At 43.3% G+C, this 21487-nt stretch overlaps 2 protein-coding genes across 3 annotated transcripts in view; both read left to right on the top strand.

Annotated features, from left to right (window-relative positions):
• The first annotated feature begins 2198 nt into the window (after positions 1 to 2198).
• On the top strand, positions 2199 to 3358 carry LOC121860975 (glucose-6-phosphate 1-dehydrogenase-like). The gene has a single exon (XM_042358394.1). The coding sequence runs from the start codon at positions 2783 to 2785 to the stop codon at positions 3356 to 3358; it is 576 nt and encodes a 191-aa protein (XP_042214328.1). The 5' UTR covers positions 2199 to 2782.
• A 3184-nt stretch (positions 3359 to 6542) lies between these two features.
• LOC121860973 (glucose-6-phosphate 1-dehydrogenase-like) overlaps positions 6543 to 21487 on the top strand; it is a 30164-nt gene continuing 15219 nt past the window's right edge. For both annotated transcript variants that reach the window (XM_042358393.1, XM_042358392.1), the window contains exons 1-3: positions 6543 to 7393; positions 14020 to 14239; positions 19436 to 19646. In XM_042358393.1, coding sequence (XP_042214327.1) covers positions 6570 to 7393; positions 14020 to 14239; positions 19436 to 19646 — 1255 coding nt within the window. In that variant the 5' untranslated portion in view covers positions 6543 to 6569. The remainder of the gene's footprint in view (positions 7394 to 14019; positions 14240 to 19435; positions 19647 to 21487) is intronic.

Here is a 21487-nt window from a genome sequence, read left to right as displayed (position 1 = left end):
TCACACCAGGAGGGAGCACAGCCACACAGTTTTAGCCCAGTAACCCACTGCCTCCACACACACACATTCACTTCCCACACTTACACAACCATGCCTTCATTTTTCTTATTTTACTGTTCTATATTATATTTTCTTTATTTCTAAGCCACATTTATATAGAGCAAAATAAGTACAGTATTAAAGAAATAAATTTTTTGAGGCAGGAATTTGTGAGGTCAACCTGTAGCACTGTACACTGTAGGATTTATTGGGGGATCCTGAGAGTGAATTTCAACCAACTGGAAAAAGAATCCGGCACTTCACAATCCCCGTAGATGCCGGATAACGAAAATGTATTACATAATTAAGGAGTCTTAAAGTAAACACTGGCAGAAATAGATTACAACTCTTTCATATTTGACATGTGTAGAAAGTCTTTTGATGTTCTATACCTGGGGTTGTAATTACGTGGTTAAGCAGCATAACATACAATTTTCTTTGTTACAAATGTCATATTTGGTAAATAACATGAGTTAGTGCTTGAGTATGAGTTAATTCTTGAGTATGAGTTAGCACTTGAGTTGGAGATAGCACTTCAGTGTGAGTTAACACTTGTGTGGGAGTTAACTCTTGCACGGGAGATAGTGCTTGAACAGGAGTTAGCGCTTGAACAGGAGTTAGCACATGAGTGTAGGTTAGTGCTCGAGGAGGAGTTAGTGCTTGAGAGGTTGAACCTACAGCGTTGTTGCAACTTGATTTTGTATCTTCGATCGGTAAGGAAGTTACAGAGGCCAGGTTCTCAGGGAGACCCAGGTTGATGATTTTTTGCTTCATGCCATCCTAACAGACCTTGCTAAAGGCCTTGCTTATATCCCTCAACACGACAATGCGGTGCACTCGACCCGCCATGAATGCGGTCTACCATGCAGGTGCTACTATAGTATGCAGTCTACCAAACTGGAGTTGTGTCTACCAGGATATTTACACTATAGTATTCATTAACCTAACCTAACCTAATTTAAGTTAGGTTAGGTTAAAATAGGTTATGTTAGGTTAAAATAGATTAAGTTAGGTTAGGTTGGGTTTAGACGCTACAGTGTAAATATCCTGGTAGACCAACTCCAGCTCGGCAGATCACATATTATAGTAACACCTAAAAATATATTAAGTAAAATCGTTATACAAGTTTACAGTGATTCAGCATGTACAGTACAGTATATCAACAATAACTGATTGTTAAGATATACAATATTAGTGTATAAAGAAAATATGCTAACCTAACCTGACCTGACCTGACCTAACCCCCCTCCAGGCAACGTTAGGGTGTTACATCACTCGGGTGGACGTTGTGTGTGTGTTCCTGGTCTATGCATTTTTTTTTCGGTGGATAAACTGTATTAGAAACTGTGAACCCAATAACACAACCCTAAACCCCTTACTCAACAAACCTATTACGTTCTTATCGGACTTAACGTGCCACAGTGTAGTATTTATCTGTGCCTGGTGTGATTATTTTTATAAATGAATATGTGAATTGTGGTAGGTACAGGATGATAACTTGTTTCGAATTAATAATTATGTACAGGTTCTGCTGTGTAAACCTATTTGCTTTAATAATTTTACCTAATTAGTTGAACGTCTTTCCCCACATGCTAGATAAATACTGAATAAATAAAGATTGTTAATGACGTTCATGTAATAGAAAACATGAAAATGGGTAATAGTTTTGAGTTAAAAGCTGTACTGTGTGACCTTGACAGCAGTTGCATCATAGCGTTCAAGATAAATAGATAAATATAGAACAGAGAGGAACTGTGTTTTCATTATCTCGCTACAGGTTGGTTTCTATATCAGCAACAATGGTTTATAGGGTGAGTGTTTTAAGTGTTACGTTGGTGGTGGTAGTGGTGACAGGATATGACCATTTCCGTTGTGGTGGTGTGTGCAAAATTATAATATTCCTTGAGCTGTGTTGCATTATAATCTTTTTGTTTATTTTTGGGTAGAACATATCGGTGTCCTTCAATGACAATGTTCTGTCCATAAAGATAGATAAATAAGTTAAGAATATACGTCTAAGAACAGCCTACAGATTCCCCTCAGAATAAATAAATCCTCGGGCGCGTTGTTGCATGCAAAGCGTTCAACGCAGTGCACACTAGCATAGCGTAAGAACCCAAGAAGGTCACACACCCGCACCACCAACATCCAACACAGTCCTGCCTTCTCCGTCACTCCACACGCACACATACGCTGTCTTCACCCATACACTGACGCCCTAATTCTCCACAGACGGACGGACAGCACTCACCCTAAGTACTCAGTGACTATACCGCCTGACAGACGTTTCAGCCAGACTTCGTTAAACGGAAAACACAGGTCTTGAATTGAATTGAAACAGTTTATTTATCAAAAAAAAAACATGCAGAGTGGATAATAATAACAATATTAACATGGCTGAGCCAGTTGAGAACCACGTGTAGGACAACCGAGAGCCTTATCAATTTTGGGGGGTAAATTCTCGTCAAATATCACTAGACAGGTAAGCTACCGGGAGTTCTTCAGTGACAGACAACATAGGTCTATTGCTCTATACCAAAATACAGACAGCTTATCTAACTACAGACGGACGACAACAACGGGACAGTATTTATCATCGCATCAATAGCGTTTCAAGTGATATCTCTTTACATTACCATGACGCAGGTGGGAGGATTATCAACATGACTTGCTTGTGAATTAGTGATAAATTATTGTGTTGTGAAAACATCATCAGTCTGCCTGTTCTGTGTAGCCTAGCAAGATGAGGCATAAAGCTTCCACCCCACACATCTTCGTGGTGATGGGAGCCTCCGGTGACCTGGCCAAGAAGAAGATCTACCCGACGCTGTGGTGGCTCTACCGTGATCGTTTATTGCCAGAAAATACCTTCTTTGTCGGGTATGCTCGGTCCGCCCTGACGGTGGCGCAGGTGAAGGAGAAGTGTAAACCCTTCATGAAGGTGGGGGAGTCGGAGCAGGAGCGATATGAACAGTTCTGGAAAGTGAATAGCTACGTGAAGGGGTCGTATGACACCCGCAGAGACTTTGAGCTGCTGGATCAGGAGATGAACAAGGTAGCCACACCCAGGGCCAACAGGATCTTCTACTTGGCTCTTCCTCCGTCAGTGTTCGACATTGTTACAACCAACCTGAAGGCTTGTTGTATGGCTACTCAGGGCTGGACCCGCGTCATCATCGAGAAGCCCTTCGGTAAGGACTCGGATTCTTCTGCCAAACTGTCCAATCACCTGGCGGGGTTGTTTAAGGAGGAGGAGATCTACCGCATTGACCACTACCTGGGCAAGGAGATGGTCCAGAACCTCATGACGCTCAGGTAATTATTCTAATCCATCCGACAGGTTCACCGTAACGGCACACGCTCCTCTAGGGTCTTAAGAGATGTTCAATTAAGTCTTCCAACAAAGCAAAATTTTATACAGCCAGCCTATCAATAACATGTAAATATGAACCCACCATTAACATCCGTGTACAGGGCAGGGGCAGGTGTGGTGTCCCTGGAGACAGATGGAATATTAGGGTCTTTTCCACGTAAAAGAATCCGGCTTGTGAAGGTGAGGGATTCAAGTAATGAAATACTTTATAAATATCTTGTGAAGTATTTGTGATTTATTTCTGAAAGGGTTTGGTGTTCGTTAAGACGTACTGACGACCCCTGTGACGTGGTAGACCTTATCTAGAGTGAGGCAGATTATGTGGTTAATCTTTAAGTACTTCAGAGGACATTACTTAGTTGATTATTCATACCTGGAACTAGTGGTTAGGTTAGGTCATAGCTTAAGGTTGAAGAAGCCACAAGTTCAGAAAATTGTCTGGGTAAACTTTTTTGGAGTGAGAGTTGTGAACTGTTGTAATGACCAGTCAGAGAATGCTGTGACGGCACCAAGTGTAAGCTCGTTAACTTACAGTATAGGCTACATGGCCAGTACTTGCCAACAGAGACGTGAACGACAGCTAACAGGCTGATCAGGGGAGAAGAGGATAAAGTAAAGTAAAGAAAAATAAAGTAATTGTTACTGTTTGTGGAGGTCTTTCACTCCCAAATGTCGAGACCTCCCTTGTAGGTGTGTAGCGAGGCGCGAAAGTTATATACATCTACCACACTTAACTATACTTTATACATTACCACACTTAAATATATACACTTGCCTTAGTTTATTCATATTCATTCACCACACTTAACTATATACAGCCATCACACTTAACTATATACAGCCATCACACTTTTCTCGAAAATTTTGTTTTTCTTCCAAGAACACATAATATTTTTTTACTTCTGGGGATTCGACGCCTCGTGCTTGAGTTAACCTTGGGGTGGCAGTCATACCTCTCCCCCACCACACTTAAAAAATACTTAAAAAACGGAATGAAGAAGGTAGTTGCTGTGGTCCTTCGTTTTTGTTAATACCATTTTTTTTGCGATGTACTGTTGTTGATGATATTATTATTATTATTATTATTATTATTATTATTATTATTATTATTATTATTATTATTACTATTATTATTATTATTATTATTTGCATTCAATAACACGGGCGTCTTTCTCTAGGGATGGCAATTGGATAACCTGAAGAATAGCCCCTCCAGTTTATTCCACCTGATGATTAACCGCCCCAACTTAACCTAATCTACCTTAACCTAAACTAAATCAACTTCTTAACCTAACATATCCGAACCTCCCCGCCTCCAGGTAATATTAGGGTGGTTAATCTTCAAGTGAAATAAACTAGGGGAGAATAATCTGCAGGCGATCCTTCAGGTGACGGCCTCCTGACGGTGCGCCTGGCACCTTGTAAACAGGATCTGCGCACCGCGGTTCTAATTAATAGCTCTAACTGCGCATGACTCAACCAGATCGACGATTCTTTATATATTTTGTTCGCCACAATAAAATTTCTTTACCTTGTGGCTTGAGGATACAGTTTTTGCTTATAAATATAGTTTGGTTTATCCTCACGTTATTGTACAAAGGTGATCGAAAAGTTTATGTGCACCTACAATAATAAATAATATAGTTCCTTGTTATACGTACAGTGTTACATACCTTATTCTATTTACAGTAAATATTGGAAAAGGTCAAAGTAAATATTAGGATTGGATAGGTGATTATCGTTTCCAATATATTCTGTTAGTAGTAAAACAAAGTACCAGTGTATTATAAAATTATAGGTATGACGAGAAACACTACAACAAAGGTTTATTACATCAAATACCATTAAAATTAAATTGAGGCTCGTAACTAAATAGGTTCATTAAGCACCAGGTTAAAGGGCAAAATTATCTCGCGGTGTGGAGACGGATAGATGTGAGCAGCGCCACGTCCATTGTCGCTTCACCACACCATCAATTATTATCAACATTGACAAATTGCACCAAAATTCCAGTGCACTGATGATGTACAAGTTCCTGGGAAAGGCTAAGTCCATTTATCTTGCTGTCAGACGTCGGCAAGTTAAATAAGCTGGGGTGTCTAATCTTCACGTGATATAATCTGGGGTGTATTATTTTCAGGTGATCACCAAACTAGGATGGACTTGTACCTGTTATGGTGACCATTGTGCATTATCTCACCATAAATCTATAGTCCTAACAAAACACAATATCATAATTAGCATCAAGGTATTCATAACTAAAAGAGCCTGAAGCAACACTACAAGTCTATGCATACACTTCCTACCTGCATTGTTTAGATACATACAGAATCAATACAAACTTATATGACTGTTTAACGGAATATCTATCTACTTAGTCTCTCCAAAAAGCCTAATTAAATTAATCTCTTTTTTCTAATAAATACATAACATAGAATGAAGCAGTTTTTTTTATATTATTTATGGGTGTATAATTCGTTTAATTAAAATAGATAAAAAGTAATATCGCCCACCTTCTTTAATTTATTTTTAATTTCTTAACAAGATGTAATTTCAATACTTTCGCATGGTAGGTGAAAAAAAGTGACGTGCAATTGTTTGACTTAGGATTATTACACTAAACATACATAAAGTTACTGGTGAATTTTCTCTTCTACATGACGTATTGTAATGATGTCAAGAATTAATTTCAGGTTATACTTCAACAATGAGATGAGAGGAATTGCTGACAGCTGCCAGAAATATGCTTAAGATAATATTGATTGATAACTTATCTCAAAGTCACCAGATAACCAGGAAATTGAAACTTTCAAGGTCACGCAGCTCAAATGTTTTTAATGTAAAAGAAACATCAATAACAAAATTCGAGGATTGGTAGTATTAGTGGATGTGTTGAAGTCGTGAGATTTAGTGTAGAGCGAATCTGGATATTATTGCCAATACTTTCTATCATGTTAAAGATCTCTTTCAAATAAGCAGCACAGGCAACGATTCAGTTTTAAAAAATATACCAGCCATATCATAAAATAACTTTAGAATAGGTTTGGTATATTTATTATAGTTATATCTAAACAGAAGCTTAAAAAAAGAAAATTTGCAGTTGGCAATCAACCGACATCAGCTGATAGCGCCCCGTGTGCTACTACAACAAACTGGAATGTTTCCCAGACTTTACGTAGTGTTTCTGTGGTCACATCTCATTGTGAGTTCTCCCGACAAGCTGGGTAACACGTGTATTGTGTGTGGGGTCGTGTCAGGTGATCAAGGAAGCCTTATCAGTGTTGGCACTCGGAGCAACAGTGGCACCATGTCCAGATCAGCGGCTCTTGTCAAGAGCGAGTCGGCAGGCGCAGAGGAGATGTTGTCACTCCTGCGTCAGAGTTTGAAGTCATGCAAGACACCAGGAGAAACCAACTTCGAAGCTTCCACCCCACACATCTTCGTGGTGATGGGAGCCTCCGGTGACCTGGCCAAGAAGAAGATCTACCCGACGCTGTGGTGGCTCTACCGTGATCGTTTATTGCCAGAAAATACCTTCTTTGTCGGGTATGCTCGGTCCGCCCTGACGGTGGCGCAGGTGAAGGAGAAGTGTAAACCCTTCATGAAGGTGGGGGAGTCGGAGCAGGAGCGATATGAACAGTTCTGGAAAGTGAATAGCTACGTGAAGGGGTCGTATGACACCCGCAGAGACTTTGAGCTGCTGGATCAGGAGATGAACAAGGTAGCCACGCCCAGGGCCAACAGGATCTTCTACTTGGCTCTTCCTCCGTCAGTGTTCGACATTGTTACAACCAACCTGAAGGGTTGTTGTATGGCTACTCAGGGCTGGACCCGCGTCATCATCGAGAAGCCCTTCGGTAAGGACTCGGATTCTTCTGCCAAACTGTCCAATCACCTGGCGGGGTTGTTTAAGGAGGAGGAGATCTACCGCATTGACCACTACCTGGGCAAGGAGATGGTCCAGAACCTCATGACGCTCAGGTTAGCTGCAAACACAAGTTTCAGTATTTGTTACAGCGACGTTAGCTTGATGCAGCTAAGATAGCATAAAGAATACCTCACTGGTGAATAAAATTCGAATTCATTTGGTTTTGGTGAAATAAATAAAACCGTTATTAATTAGCCAGTATTTTTTTTAGCATGAAGCAGTCGTCGCATGTATTAAGTACCCTTTTCATTTTTTTAACATGTACTCCAGTGTTACAGCCTTTGCACTCCAAGTATGGGTGGGCATTGTAACGTAAGTGATAACAGGTATTTAAATCGTGGTGTGAATTTATTGCTACCATTATAAATTTTGTACCCAACTGAAATGTAAGAAAAATTCTTAACGTAATATGAATTTATTTATTAGTCATATACAGTATAAGTTGTCATATAAATGGAAAGTGATAATATAAACGAGTGAACTAGACAAGAACTCAACTCCAGGCATCAGCTGAGGAGATCCGCGCTGTTGTTACCCTTGTGAAGTTAACTTATTCCTGTGACTCGCTCTACAGATCAAACTCACCTGTTTTTTTTCTACGATGCATAAATAGCGAGAAAAAAATGAATGTGGAATAAATAACCAGTTTCTCGTTACACAGGACGGGTTGTGTAGTGTGTTCAAACTTCAATCGTCCAGTAACAGTATAAAGAGCTACTTGAAAGGGTTAATGAATTCTGTCAAGTGGTGAAAGGTTTAGTTGAGGAATGCAGTCATGTAAGAGAGGGTAAAAGACATGGTTTATCAGCGCGGTCTTATTTACGGTTGTTTCAACGTGATCTTGCAATTTCCATTTACTTTGATGTACAGTTTGAAAAGCGCTTCTATAGTTGACCCACAAGAACCAACCTAACTTAATCGGAGTACTTTTAGGGGGGTTAAGTTAGGATGTTCTTATGATCTGCTTCATATGTGATTTCCATTGTCTCCTCAAACATTTATTAGCTGCATTAAAATAAATATATCAGTGAAGTTCCCCCCCTCCCCCCAAAGAAATAGTAACGAGAAATAAACATTAAAGGGACCTCAGTATTCAGGGGTTAGGTAGAGTGAGGGAGTAACCTAACTTCGTGAACTGGGGTGAACATGTCGTATAGTTTGGCGGAGAACGACTGTGTCCGCCTCCTGAGCGCCAATGTGGAGGTAACAGTGACTTGTCTTCTATCGGTTTTTTGAATGGTGTATAACAGGGGCATAGGGGATACGGTACAATTGTAGGATCTCGCTATTATGGATCAGGTTAACTTTTATTTACTCTGGGTCAGGTTAAGTTACTTGAGATAAGTTGTGGGGGTTAAGTAAGATTTTTAGAGTTTAAGTTTTACGTTTTTTAAGGGGTTTAGTTTGGATTATTTTGATTCGTGGTTTAATCGTCAACATGGATATTCACCGTGAAATAACGTGTAGTTCTGTTTGTGGTTTTATGGACTGGTTATGTTTTCAATTGTCTTGGTCTTAAAATCTTGTCATGAGTTGTATCGTAAAGTTTCGAGGACACGTGTGGAAAGATGACAATACTGATAAATTGTAGAGGATTTTAGTTTCTTGAATAGATAACGTTTATAAGATTATAATTGGCAACGAGAGAAGGAGTTTCCAGCCTTGAAGATAAGAGGCAATATTATAACGATCGTGAGAGGTGATGAGAGTGAAAAAAAATGGTGTATAATGTCAAAATTTGGTGGGAACGTACACTTAGTAAGATTACACTGGTGAAAAAAAAGTGGAAATTTCACGTCGTAAATTGTAGAGGAAATGTATAAGAAGATGAGGATGACTTGCAGATCGTACAATGGCAAGGATTTTGTATGCCTCTCGCCTCATCATTATTAACGACAAAACGAAACTATATCTCGCTTTAAAATACTGTATTGTCAGATTATTAGGTTACGTTCGTCTGATTCTTTTCACTTGTAGATATTTATGTAAGAGATAAAAGTGACGTAACATCTTTTTCATTCTTGTATAGGTTGCTAGTTCAAATTTTCTCTCACGCATACCGTCGACTTCCTAAATTTTTCACCTTATCTTTGCCAGCGACGTCCTTGGCCAAATTATACAAACCTCATTGTGAAATATATAATATCTTATCTGTTGAGTCAAAATAGAACCATTAAGTTTTATAAAAGAGGTGTTTATATTACCAGCAAGGACCGGGATGTGGGTGGCTTTGTGTTTAGTCATGGCAAGTGCGGTGGACGGTGGCAGGGTTAGGCTTCGTGCTGAAGGAGTGGGTGTGTTCGTTTAATTGTATTTTAGGCAGGTGTTTCATTAGCCTGTGTGTGTGAATCACCCTCCTCTCCTTGATGACTCGATTTGCCTGTTATAAAAAGTGGTTCCTGCAAAAGCCATTGCATGTAAGGACGGAGAGAATAATGCACAGGAATGACCGTACCGTATGGTCCAATATTAGGCACTTAACACAGGTGACAGAGAGGGCCTTTGGTGATGGTGCAGATGGAAAGGGGAAACTTAGTCCTGTCTGGAAGATGGTTTAAACCCCTTGAGGATTATAGCTTTAACTCTCGCCCGTAAGGAGTGATCGCTTTAACTCTCGCCCTTAAAGATTAGGAGGCCTCAAGAAATACAGCAGATATAACGTACATGATTCAAGAGCGTAACATAATTTACGAATATTACTTAGTAGAGAAATGTAGAAAAACTTAAGAGCCTGGTGAGAGTTTGTTGGACGCGCCACCTAGAGAGCGCGACCCTGGCTGACGAAGGTTTTCCCCGCGGTCTATATAATTCTTTAATATTACGATACTCATTTATATTGGCCAGTAGAATAACTTTACGTATGAGGTTGTAATAAACATTGATCTTGAGAAGCCAGGCGATATCACCACCCTAGTTGTTGTTACAGTTGGGTAAGTTTTTGTGTGTAGTTCCGTAACAGGAAAATTTAAACAAGACTAGCACCATTGGCTCTCACTCTGGCTGTGTTGTTTTGCCTTGGGTGAATTTATTACAGGACTTACATTAATCAACACATTTCATTGATTTACATTAGACTGTACGTATGATTCCTTCTAAATTCTTACTTCTGAACCTTGGTAGTATTAGCAAATATTATTTACATAGAATATCGTATCTTTAGTAATAGTGAGGATTTCCTTTTGTGTTTAGTTATGAGACCAGATAGCATAATGGTCCCTCTTAACGGCTTGGTGAGGTCCAGCTTACTGAAGTGTCCCAACACCTGTTTTCAGAGTTGACTTAAAAAAAAACCCACTTGGATCCTGTCTGTATTTGAACACATGGAACCTCGACAAGTTACCCACGACTCTGGTTCACAAAGGTTCTTACGTTCGTTGTTCCTCGTAAATGAAGGTGTAAGAATGCTTGAAAATTTATACACCACCGTAACATAATTTCACTTCACTGCATAAAATTTAATTACGATATTGATTTTTTTTCCTCAAACTTACAGTATACTTCTGAGTGACGCTAAGTGAAAGTGTTAAGTAAAGGTAGAGTCTTGTTATAATTTCCAGCTTATTTATTTATTTATTTATTTATTTATAATGTTTCTCTTGTGCTTTAGGCCGACAAACAGATATATAGTACGATGTCCAGCAAAGGGAGAGATACTTTTATTTACCGTGTGTACTTGTGTGTGAGGAGTAGGAGGTGGGGTGAAGCAGGTACACTCACACACACACCCACCCACTCCTTCCCATTCCACCCCATCTTCCCTCCCACCTCAGAATGTGAAAATGTCTCCAGATTTCACTACATGAATGTTAACTAATATATTTACTTGCTGTAGCTTCTATTACCCGTAACCCTGCTGCTTTAAGTTGTTGAGTTGCTTATTAAATAGCTGCTTGCCTCTCAGCTTCTTAACTACCAAACGAACAGGTAAAAAAAAATGGTGTTGTTTGAATTAATGATGTGGGTTAAGTTGGACTATACTCAGGTGAGGTACCAAGTCGAACTCTCTCTCTCTCTCTCTCTCTCTCTCTCTCTCTCTCTCTCTCTCAGCTGCCGATAAACATATCAGTATGTAGACACGGACCGCCCCAACCCTCGCAGGTGTGTGATGACGTCATTGTGTTTACATGTCCGCCTAGTGCAAACAGGACTATAAAATTTCTCAGTAGTTTGGGTTAGTAGATGTGTGAGAAATAGTGGTAGTGTTATTAAATAGTGGTAGGTAGTGTAATTAAATAGTGGTAGTGTAATTAAATTGTGGTAGTGTTATTAAATAGTGGTAGTTAGTGTAATTACCTTCTGAGGTGGGAGGCTCGTAATGACCCTCTGGTATAGTTGGAAGTTGTAATTATGTCATTTACGTGTTATTAACTTGACGAGAGTGTACTGATTACTCCTGTGGTATTGTAATTATAGAGGTGAGTGGTTGGCCTACATTTTAATTATCTATTGTTATTGGTAATCGCTTGAATGACGTAATTTTTAGTGCTTCGAGGTTGGGTTAGGTTAGGTTTGTTATTTTCACCTTCAGGAGTTACTGTACTGGTTGGGTTAGGTTAGGTTTCTTATTTTCACCTTCAGGAGTTACTGTACTGGTTGGGTTAGGTTAGGTTTCTTATTTTCACCTTCAGGAGTTACTGTACTGGTCAACTTTAATCAAATCAAAAGGTTACTCAGAAAATGTCACCAGAGGACTGCGTCACGTGTCTATATTTTAACATTGCTCAAGTATTTTCCTCCTAACTACCACCAGGATGATGTCTTGAGTCTAATTGTTACTGGAGTCATTCTTAAATACCACGACATGTAGTTATGTACGTAATAATGGGATTGAACTGTTTCTTATAATTCATCTCTCCAAAGGCTAGAGTAGACTGTCTTTTAGTAACGAATTCTTCAATGTAATCCTAACCTAACCAAACCTAACCTAACCTAACCTAACTTAACCAAACCTAACCTAACCTAACCTAACCTAACCTAATCAAATCTAACCTAACCTAACCTAACCAAACCAAACCTAACCTAACCTAACCAAATCTAACCTAACCTAACCAAACCAAACCTAACCTAACCTAACCTAACCTAACGGGTAATCATTAATTAACGAAAGAGGAGAAAATTATAAACTGGTAGAAGAGAAGAGAGTTACAGGTTGATGTTGGGAAGTGTCCCTTATTACTTAACTATGGCAGGAGACATAACTCATTTGCCATAAGACTTTGTTAGGACTTAATACAACTAAGGTCAAGTGTCGGGTGTGCGGGTTACCCCCCCCCCTCCCCCTCACCTCCACTACCTCCTCCGCCCCCACCACCTCCTTTCTTCCCCAACCACCTCCTCTCCTCCCCCACCACCTCCTATCCTCCCCATCACCCCCCCTCCCCCCACCACCTCCTCTCCCTTCCCCACCTCCTCTCCCTCCCCACCACCTCTCCCCTCCCCCACCACCTCCTCTCCCTCCCCCACCACCTCCTCTCCCCTCCCCACCACCTCCTCCCCTCCCCCCCCACCTCTCCCTCCCCCACCACCACCCTCTCCCCTCCCCCCACCACCTCCTCCCCTCCCCCCACCACCTCCTCTCCTCTCCCCCCACCTCCTCCCCTCCCCCCCACCTCCTCTCCCCTCCCCACCACCTCCTCTCCCCTCCCCACCACCTCCCTCTCCTCCCCCACCCCTCCCCTCCCCCCCACCACCTCTCCCCTCCCCACCCACCCCTCCCTCCCCCACCACCCCTCTCCTCCCCACCTCCCCTCCCCCACCACCTCTCCCCTCCCCCCACCCCCTCCCCTCCCCCCAGGTCAGAGGTCAAATTGATGCACGTGACCCTTAGTGTTATTCTCCAAGGTTGCGTGACGTCCTGGCTCGTGCCTTGTAATGTGGAATGTTGATTTGGATGTGGATAGAATGTTTTAATGTGTGGCGCAGGATGTTGGTGGTGTGGACTTGTTGACTACTGTGTGTTGTGTTCATTGTCGTTTATTATTGTTATTCTCTTTATCTATCTATCTATCTTATCTATCTACCGTACCATATCTATTCCTTAAGTTCCCCATGATGGTGAAACTTACTACATTACCGCCACCATTACCGCCACTACCACCACAATTACCATCATCACTACCACCACCACCATCACCACCACCACCACCACCACCACTACCACTACCACCATCACTACCACCATCATCACCACCACCATCACTACCACCACCACCACCATCACCACCACCACCACCACCATCACTACCACCATCATCACCACCACCATCACTACCACCATCACTACCACCACCACCACCATCACTACCACCTACCACCACCATCACCACCACCACCACCACCACCATCATCACCACCACCATCACTACCACCATTACCAGTAGAGGGAGTGTGGTTTACAATATTAATGAACCCCAGGTACTGCTTGGGCGTCTGGTGAGGGGTGGTGGTAACTTTCTTTGCTTATTGATCACTGTGTGTGTTGGTACGTGTGGCTAATACTGTTACTGTTTAAGTATATCTGTACAAATAATGGACTTCATGGCACGAATTCAAACGCTATACCTAGACTGTTCAGGTAAACAATGTATACCTTGATGGTCCAAGTAAACAAACACTATACCTAGACGGTCCAAATAAACAAACCACGGTTAACTAACCCGGTTTCTCCACCACCAACCAGATTCGGCAACCGGATCTTCGGACCAACATGGAACCGAGACAACATCGCCTCGGTCTTCATCTCATTCAAGGAGCCGTTCGGGACACAGGGTCGAGGGGGTTACTTCGACGACTTCGGCATGATCCGCGACGTGATGCAGAACCACCTGATGCAGATCCTGTGTCTGGTGGCCATGGAGAAGCCTTGTTCCACCTCCGCCGACGACATCAGGGACGAGAAGGTTAGTCGTGTCGCGTCGTTCAGGGTCATATAAGGGGTTCAGGTTGGGTCATGTTCGGTTAGGAAAGGGGTCATAGGGGTATAGTTAGGGTCATAAGGGTATAGGTAGGGTCATAAGGGTACAGGTTGGGTCATGAGGGCACAGGTAGGGTCATAAGGGTTTAGGTAGGGTCATAAGGGTGCAGGTAGGGTCATGAAGGTACAGGTAGGGTCATGAGGGCACAGGTAGGGTCATATGGGCACAGATAGGGTCATAAGGGCACAGATAGGGTCATAAGGGCACAGGTAAGGTCATAATAAACGGTCATGCAGGGTCAGGAAAAATCACACCTATCCCCTTGAGTACAATGACCTTATCATCGTACCCAAGGTGTTACATCTCCCATCACTAGAGATTACGACTGCATCAGCTCTAGGCACTCTCCAGCTACGAGACAAAACGGAAAATGTACGAACCTTTGTGAATCGGAATCTGGGCGGCTTGTCACTGTGGCAGGAAATCCTTTTAAGAATGTGGACGCCGCGTTAAGGACTTTACCCTGACGTCCTATTGGTGGTGGTGGTGGTTGTAAAAGAGAAAAAAATAAATAATGAAAGATAGATAGATAGAGAAAGAGAGAATAAAGATAGAGAGAAAGAGAGAGAGAGAGAGAGAGAGAGGTTACAGTATCGATACATAAACAAATACATAAACATATTGTACTCTTGATAGTGGTGTTGGGGGGAGGGGAGGGGAACCAGCTCTAACCACCCCCCCTACCTCCTCTCCCCTACCACCCCCCCTACCCCCTCTCCCCTACCCCCTCTCCCCCTCCCTCGCGCCACTCAACACTTCCTGTGTGACTTTTGGTTAGAATAGTAATGTACTGTATGAAGAAACGGTTAGCAGTGGATAATGAAAATAGTCTTCTTTTTCTGTGATTCCTCTTTTTCTATGATTCTTCTTTTTCTTTGATTCTTCTTTGATTCTTCTTTGATTTTTCTTCTTCTTGTGTTAGTGATATGTGGATATGTGAATCTTTAGGTGGTACAAGCTAGGGTGTCTAATCTTCAGGTTATACGAGGGTTTTATCAGATAAGACATAACCTAAATGGCGTGACCTTCAGTAGGGGATATGATAAGAGCTGGTGAACATTTGGAACACTTGATGAACATTTGAGGTATCTGAGGGTTGGTGGTTGTGAACATGTTGAACAGGTGGATATAATGAACGTTCAGAATATCCAACAGCCAGAGGAGACCTGAAGGTGTGGATAGCTGTGAACATCTTAAGAATAAATAAACTCGTGAACAGTAGTGAACAGCGGGTGAACTTGAGGAACACTGGATGAACATGAGTTATTTACCAGCAAGATGGAAGGTGGTTGTGGTTGATTGTGGTGGATGGTGATTGTGGTTGTTTGTGGTGATGGTGGTTGGTGATGGTAGGTAGGTGGGTTATAATGGTGGTGGGTGGGTGTGTGTGACCTTGACGCTGGGTGGGTGGGAGGAAGGAGACGAGACCCACCACAACCCACCGCCCGCCCACCCACCCACCCCATTCACGGTTCTTTTGGTGTCGTCATCAATATCTTGGTCGTGATGGGGATTTTTTATTGTGGTTGTGTTAGTAGTTGTGGTGGTGGTGGTGGTAGTAGTTGTTGTAGTAGTGATGATGGTAGTGGTAGTTGTGGTGATGAAGATGGTGGTTGTAGTGGTGGTTGTGGTGGTAATGGTGGTGGTTGTAGTGGTGATGTTGGTGATGGTGGTGGTTGTAGTGGTGATGGTGGTAATGGTGGTGGTTGTAGTGGTGATGGTGGTGATGGTGGTGGTTGTAGTGGTGATGGTGGTTGTAGTGGTAGTGTGGTGGTGATGGTGGTAATGGTGGTGGTTGTAGTGGTTGTGGTGGTAATGGTGGTGGTTGTAGTGGTGATGTGGTGGTGATGGTGGTGGTTGTAGTGGTGATGGTGGTGGTGGTGGTTGTAGTGGTGATGGTGGTAATGGTGGTGGTTGTAGTGGTGATGGTGGTAATGGTGGTGGTTGTAGTGGTGGTTGTGTGGTGGTATTGGTGGTGGTTGTAGTGGTGATGGTGGTAATGGTGGTGGTTGTAGTGGTGATGGTGGTAATGGTGGTGGTTGTAGTGGTGATGGTGGTTGTAGTGGTAATTGTGGTGGTGGTTGTTGTGGTGGCATGGAGACAGGCGGCACTGATGACTTGTTAGTTAGAGGAGTGTTTACGATTGTTGTAGTTGATGTCACTTGTTGTTGTCACTTGTTGTAGTAGTTGTTGTAGTAGTTGTTCTTGTGGAGGTAGTGGAGTAGAGGGTGGAGTAGGGGGTGGAGGAGGTGGAGTTGGGGGTGGAAGAGGTGGAATAGGGGGTGGAGGAGGTGGAGTAAGGGATGGAGGAGGAAAATAAGGGTTGTGAGGTGGAGGTGGTGGAGTAGGAGTAAAAACGGGGGGTGGGAGTCCTTCATGGTGTTAGGTCCTGGGACTTCCCCAAGGGACCCACCCGGGGAGGAAAGAAACGAAGGAATTTCTCTCTCTCTCTCTCTCTTCTTTCATTATTTGTCTTTTTCTTTCAGTTTCTCTCTCTCTCTCTCTCTCTCTCTCTCTCTCTCTCTCATGGCGAATCAGTTAACTAATAAGAGTTTGTTTTTTAGTTATCAGCCATTCAGAGTAGAGAGTTACGTGTCTGTCAGCCAATCAGAGTAGAGAGTTACGTGTCTGTCAGCCAATCAGAGTAGAGAGTTACGTGTCTGTCAGCCATTCAGAGTAGAGAGTTACGTGTCTGTCAGCCAATCAGAGTAGAGAGTTACGTGTCTGTCAGCCAATCAGATTGAAGATAGGAAAGTTAGTTAACCAATTAGATGGAAGCAAGGCAAGTTAGGTAACCAATCAGAGTGAAGAAAGACAAGTTCACTAACCAATCACGGTATAGAAAGGCAAGTTCACTAACCAATCACAGTTTAGAAAGTGAAGTTAATTAACTAATCAGAGCGAAGAGAGACAAGTTCAGTAACCAATCAGAGCGAAGAGTTGCGTGTCACGACCAATTAAAGGAAGGCTGAGTGAGTCTTGTTTCCGGTTGGTGGATAATTTACCTGTGGTTTGGTGACGTCACGTGATCTACATAATATTGGGGAGAGAAAGTCTCTCTCTCTCTCTCTCTCTCTCTCTCTCTCTCTCTCTCTCTGAATGTGTGTATCTTTGTGTGTGTACCTTTGTGTGTGTATGTATGTATGTATGTATGTGTGTCTGTCTTATATCCAAAACCACTCCACACACACACACACACACACACACACACACACACACAGCACCATCCCATCTCAGTGATTAAAATCGAAATAATTTATATAATTTCCTCTGTGATTTATATACCGTAATTTAGCGTACATATATATATTGCATCCTGGAGAAGCTGTGATTGTGGTGTTATTGAGGTGATATCTTTCTGTAGTACTGAAAGTAATTTGTAGTTGCGTTATTTTTTTGCAATCTGTGTTAATGATATGGCTGGTGTGTTGTGTTGGGTGTAAGGGTGAGGGTGGGTGTAAGGGGTGGTGAGGGTGGGTGTAAGGGGTGGTGAGGTGGGTGTGAAGGGGTGGTGAGGGTGGGTGCAAGGGGTGGTGAGGGTGGGTGTAAGGGGGTGGTGAGGTGGGTGTAAGGGGGTGGTGAGGTGGTGAGGTGGGTGTAGGGGGTGGTGAGGTGGGTGTGGGGGTGGTGAGGTGGGTGTAAGGGTGGTGAGGTGGGTGTAAGGGGTGGTGAGGGTGGGTGTGAGGGTGGGTGTAAGGGGTGGTGAGGGTGGGTGTAAGGGGTGGTGAGGTGGGTGTGGGGTGGTGGGGTGGGTGTGGGGGTGGTGAGGTGGGTGGGTGGTGAGGGTGGGTGTAGGGGGTGGTGAGGGGGAGTGGGTGTAAGGGTGGTGAGAGTGGGTGGGGGTGGTGAGGGTGGGTGTAAGGGGTGTGTGAGGTGGGTGTAAGGGGCGGTGAGGGTGGGTGTAAGGGGTGGTGAGGGTGGGTGTAGGGGTGGTGAGGTGGGTGTAGGGGTGGTGAGGTGGGTGTGGGGGGTGGTGAGGTGGGTGTGAGGGGTGGTGGGGTGTGGGGGGTGGTGAGAGTGGGTGCAAAGGGATGGTGAGGTGGGTGTAAGGGGTGGTGAGGGTGGGTGTAAAGGGGTGGTGAGGTGGGTGTAAGGGGGTGGTGAGGTGGGTATGAGGGGTGGTGGTGGAGAGGGGTGTGGGTGGGGGAGGGTGTTGTGGTGTGTGTTTGTGAAGGTATACAGTACGTGGGTGAACATCAGAACACTTGTACACACACACACACACACACACACTTAAATGTAAGGAAATGTGACGTAGCTCCCATGGGTATTTACGTCTTTGTCTATAAGGGAAAAAAACACATTTTCTTTGTTTATTTCTGTCTATTTTAAGGGAGGGAAAACATCATTGGGACTTCTTTTTGGGGTCCGTTTCACTTGGGCCCCGTCTATTTGGGGTCTGTTTCACTTGGGCCCCGTCTTACTTGTGGCCCGTCTTACGTGGGCCCCGTCTCACTTGGGGTCCGTTTCACTTGGACCTTGAAAGTTACATCATAAGGCTGCAACATCACCCCCCCCCCTCCCCCGCCCCCCGCCATGTTGACCACACACTCACGCCGGCTGTACGTTGGCCGAGGTCAGCTCCGGCTGTATCCGGCTGGTGGAGAAAGCCGGTCATGGAGCTAACTACCGTAGATGACCGGCGCAAGGCTTAGTATAACCGGCAGGAAGGACCCCAGTCACACACACACACAGTCCATCATTATTATTCTCCCTCTCGTCACACTCTAGGTTACATAATCTCAGTCTTCCTCTCGCCATCCTCCTCCCCCTCCCCCCCCTCTTCACTCGCCACTCCTCACTCGCCACTCCTCACTCACCACTCCGCACTACCACCTCCAATTTATTTCACCTGATGACCAACCTACCGCTACCTGAATGGTTAGGTTAGGATGGGTTGGGTTATATTAGGTTAGGTTAGGTTAGGTTAGGGTGGTGGGTTAATCATCAGGTGATCTCATATTGCTTTACCTTAACGTAACTCAACATGACCTGACCTGACCTCTGTTCGTGGTGTTGACCCTGACAGATGAAGGTGGTCAAGTTGATGAAGAAATCTGTATATTAATATCACCGTAAAATATGACCTAACTTGACCCAACTTGACCTTGTTCCTCACAGGTGAAGGTACTCAAATCGATGAAGATGTTGACCCTGGATGACGTGGTGTTGGGTCAATACGTAGGTGACCCCGACGGTGAAGGTGAAGCTCGTGAAGGTTACCTGGATGACCCTACTGTACCTGCCGGCTCCGTGACGCCCACCTACGCCCTCGCCGTCACCCGCATCAACAACGAGAGATGGGACGGGGTGCCCTTTATCCTGCGCTGTGGTGAGTAGTATAAAGTGTACCTCTGGGGCGTCGTGTGGCTTATGATGGGTGTGGGGAAGGAGGGAGAGGAGGAGGTTATGGAAGAAAAGAAGGAGATGGGAAGGAAGACGATGATGAGAGAAGGAGGGAGGAAGAGAAGAATGTTCGTGGATATTATGGGTTAACGAGAATGAATCAGAATGTGTTGTGGTTTTGGTGGTGTGTGTGTGTGTGTGTGTGATGTATTGCTGCTGTCCTTGTTATTATTACAGTACTGTGTTTACATTATAACAGCTGACTGACCACCAAGGAGAGTGTGGTTGTTGATGATGATGATATGTGTTAAGTACAGTGGCCTTCATGGTGCTCGTAACACACACACACACACACACACACACACACACACACACACACCATATGTTCCGCTGGTTGAGGTAGAAAGTGGCCTTCTTTAAGCTACCGATGGTGTGTTTATTGCAGGTCGTGTCCTCTCCTGCGTTGATGCATTTCCCTGGTTTTATCAACTTGTTATTGTTCTCTTTTGTCTGTCAGTCTGTCTTTCTGTTTGTGTGTCCGTGTCTGTCTGTCTGTCTGAATGATGATGATGATGTGTGACAAGATGGTTCCACTCATGTGATCTATGTGACAGATTATTAAGGTGGTGTGGTGTAGTATGGTGTAGTGTGGTGTTGTGTGAATAATTTTTTTAGTGTATTTCTGGATATTTTCAATAGTTTTTCTTATTAGTCGTGGAAGAACATGATACTTTAAGTCCCTGATAGTAATGGAGTCAAAGTTGTTCACAGACTCCCATTATGTATAGAAATAAGGGAAGGTACCAATGGAGTCGAAATTACACTAAGACTCGACTTTTAATGGTTAGATATAGGGGCGATAGGTTTCTCTATAGGTGTGTGTGTGTGTCCCTGGGGGTGCTCGTGCATGCCTGTTGCTACATAGGTCTGGGTGGGGGGTTCTCTCTCTCTCTCTCTCTCTCTCTCTCTCTCTCTCTCTCTCTCTCTCTAGCCATTAGCTGTGAGAACTTCCTACCCTATACTTCAGCTGGCTCTCCCACCACGAACTACTTAAAGTATATATTATGCCTTTTATCCCATCATTATAACACTAATATGCCTTATTTAGATGCCTCGTATCCATTGACTTCCTTAACCCACAACCATTGTATCACCTTTCCCGCCAAATTTCCAGTTGTCTTTCCCGCCAAATTTCAAGCTGTCTTTCCCGCCAAATCTCACGCTGTCTTTCCCGCCATCAGTTATGTCAACAATTGATTCGCGCCAAAACTCACGTTCTTTCCGCCTTAAGTTATTTACATGTGTGTTTTTGATAATTACCAGTGAAATAAAAATAGTAATATTCGTCTAGAAGTTAAGTTTACTCCTACATATAGATTTTAGATACACGGATAATATTTAAAAGGCAAAAGTTATCTTATATAATACAAAAACCACATTACTTGTACTTGTTCTGAATCGTATGTGATCTGACTATCAAATTATACGCCTTTTGATAGACCTGGCCAGCGGGAAGGTTAGCAGCTATCTTGATAAGTGAGAAATTATGGAAGTTATTGATGGTTTTGACATGTGAAAGTATGTTTAGTAGTTGCTGGTTTTTTTGAGTGATGAAGTGTAGATTTGGAGTGTGTGTGTGTGTGTGTCTGTCTGCGTGTGTGTGTGTGTGTGTGTGTGTGTCTGTCTGTCTGTCTGTCTGTCTGTCTGCGTGTGTGTGTGTGTGTGTGTTTTAACAATCTCCATTCCAGCTTATTCCAAAAATTTAACAACTCTAACCAAACCTAACCTAACCTAACCTAACCAAACCAAACCAAACCTAACCTAACC

The sequence above is a fragment of the Homarus americanus genome, unplaced genomic scaffold (assembly GCF_018991925.1).
Source record: "Homarus americanus isolate GMGI-L3 unplaced genomic scaffold, GMGI_Hamer_2.0 scaffold52806, whole genome shotgun sequence".
In the NCBI taxonomy this organism is placed as follows: Eukaryota; Metazoa; Arthropoda; class Malacostraca; order Decapoda; family Nephropidae; genus Homarus; species Homarus americanus.
The sequence above is the reverse complement of the archived record's forward strand: the minus strand, read 5'-3'. Positions and strand labels throughout refer to the sequence as shown.

Coding starts and splice junctions, on each gene's coding strand:
- LOC121860975 (XM_042358394.1), top strand. CDS start 2,783: ATGAGGCATAAAGCTTCCACCCCACACATCTTCGTGGTGATGGGAGCC.